The 2,094-nt window shown below is 37.0% G+C and overlaps 1 protein-coding gene across 1 annotated transcript in view; it reads right to left on the bottom strand.

The window, feature by feature from the left end:
- Positions 1-909: 909 nt before the first annotated feature.
- Positions 910-2,094, bottom strand: part of LOC107561380 (zinc finger FYVE domain-containing protein 1) — a 21,827-nt gene continuing 20,642 nt past the window's right edge. Inside the window, exons 10-11 of the mRNA XM_016245822.1 lie at positions 1,529-1,627; positions 910-1,422 (exon numbers count right to left, since the gene is read on the bottom strand). Of these exons, the coding sequence (XP_016101308.1) occupies positions 1,190-1,422; positions 1,529-1,627 (332 nt within the window). The 3' untranslated portion in view covers positions 910-1,189. The remainder of the gene's footprint in view (positions 1,423-1,528; positions 1,628-2,094) is intronic.

Genomic DNA, 2,094 nt, shown 5'->3' with positions numbered 1-2,094 from the left:
AAATATTAGATAAAGTGCAGTCATTGTTTCAGAAAAGAACAATGCTGATAAAAAATACAATGAGATATGAACTGACCATTGCCAGATATTGCCTGAACTGGAATGTGAATTCTAGGCTTAACTTGTCTACTTCTGTTGCTCTGTTCCTGGAATAAAATATAAAACTGTACCAATAAATGTAAGGCTGCAAATGTTTCTTAATTAGATATCTGAGAACCTACATATCTCCACGTGATAATTTACGGTGTATTAGATATGTTAATATTTACTGCTCTTGCTATCTGTGTTTTATTCTGTTATGGAGGTTACATCTTATCTTTGGGATAGAAACATTAAGATGTTTTAAGAAGAATAACAAATTATTTACAGAAATGCACTTTTAGAAGGCAATTCGTTTCAGTGCTAGCACTATAGTCAAGAGCTAGAATCTATCAAAATCTATTAAAATTTGTATTTTCCTATTTTTAATTTCTGTAGCAAATCTCACAAAGAATAGAACATTTCTGGGCTGTTTATTCATCCCAAAGTCGAAAGAAAAAAAAAAAAAAATATATATATATATATGTATATATTTATTAGTGCTGTCAAACGATTAATCGCATCCAAAATAAAAAGTTTTTGTTTACATATGTGTGTGTACTGTGTATATTTATTATGTATATATAAATACACACCCATGCATGTATATATTTAAGAAAAATATGTTACGTTTATATATTAAATATTTGTATATAATATAAATGATATGAATATAAATATATACAAGGAAATGTACATATACATAGACATGTATATGTAAATATATGTAAATATTTTCAAAATATATACTGTGTGTATTTATATATACATAATAAATAGACACAGTACACACAGATATATTATGCAAATAAAAACTTTATATATATATATATATATATATATATATATATATATATATATATATACATACAAATTATTTTAATTATGCAACATATCATTTAGCATTATTCTCTTTTGATTTTGAGATGAAATATAACCCAGATATCATCACTCTCTAATGCTTTGAAGAGCCTGAGTGTTTGTCTATGCAACTGCAGTGGGTTTCATCTTCCTCCCAGCCCCGATTACACTGGCTAAGGATGAAAACTGCCTACAACCTGCATCTGAGCACCAAGCTGTATTGGAGCGGGACTACAGAGGCACAGCAAGGTCACAGGGAATCCCTGCTGTCAGCACAGCCATCACACACTCGCACAGGGTGGTCCCAGCCACGAGAGGGCACTGGCCTGGTCTTCATCGAGCAGTTCCCACACACTCCCTGACCGCATGCCCGGCAGTGGTGCTTGGACATGCTGGGGGTGAAGGGTTTAGTACAGCTGTGGCACTGGGTGATCTCATGGTCTGGGATCCAATAGTCTGGTCTTGCAACTCCCTTTACGAAACCTGAAGAGAGGACATGATGTTTAAAAAAAACCCTGACTCGCTCTGTATAAACAATACAAGTCTCTAGTTTAAGTTCAGACACTATGAGTGTATTGGTAACACTCACATAGGGGATAGTCCACTGCGGTGGAGACCATATCCAGAGTGGACTGAGCTACTTCTGTCACTCTGCGGGCGACGAGTGTCCGGGGTTCTGTAACGGCCACTGCAGGGGAGAGAATGTAATGTCTCAGCTCAGCAAACCAGTCAGCATCCCACACTGAGACCATTAAAGGGGTCATATGATGCGATTTAAATATTTCCTTTCTCTTTGGAGTGTTACAAGCTCTTGGTGCATAAAGAAGATCTGTAAAGTTGCAAAGACTAAAGTCTCAAATCCAAAGAGATATTTTTTATAAAAGTTAAGAGTCAACCACGCCTACCTAAAACGGCTCGTTCTAACACACCCCCACATGTCTACGTCACGATGTGGGAAGATTTGCACAACGCCGCCCAAATGTTCACACAAAGAAAGAAGGCGTAACTTTTATTTTCGCTGTAGTATTGTTGCCGCCGCCATGTCGTGAAGGCGCTGTGTTTCGTTGTGAAAGCGAAACTACTTTGGTTGGCCTTCCAAAAGACGACGATATCCGCTTCGTCATGCCTAGAGCTGATCTGTGCTGGTCGCTGAGG

The sequence above is a fragment of the Sinocyclocheilus grahami genome, unplaced genomic scaffold, assembly GCF_001515645.1.
Source record: "Sinocyclocheilus grahami isolate Dianchi unplaced genomic scaffold, SAMN03320097.WGS_v1.1 scaffold769.1, whole genome shotgun sequence".
In the NCBI taxonomy this organism is placed as follows: domain Eukaryota; kingdom Metazoa; phylum Chordata; class Actinopteri; order Cypriniformes; family Cyprinidae; genus Sinocyclocheilus; species Sinocyclocheilus grahami.
The sequence above is the reverse complement of the archived record's forward strand: the minus strand, read 5'-3'. Positions and strand labels throughout refer to the sequence as shown.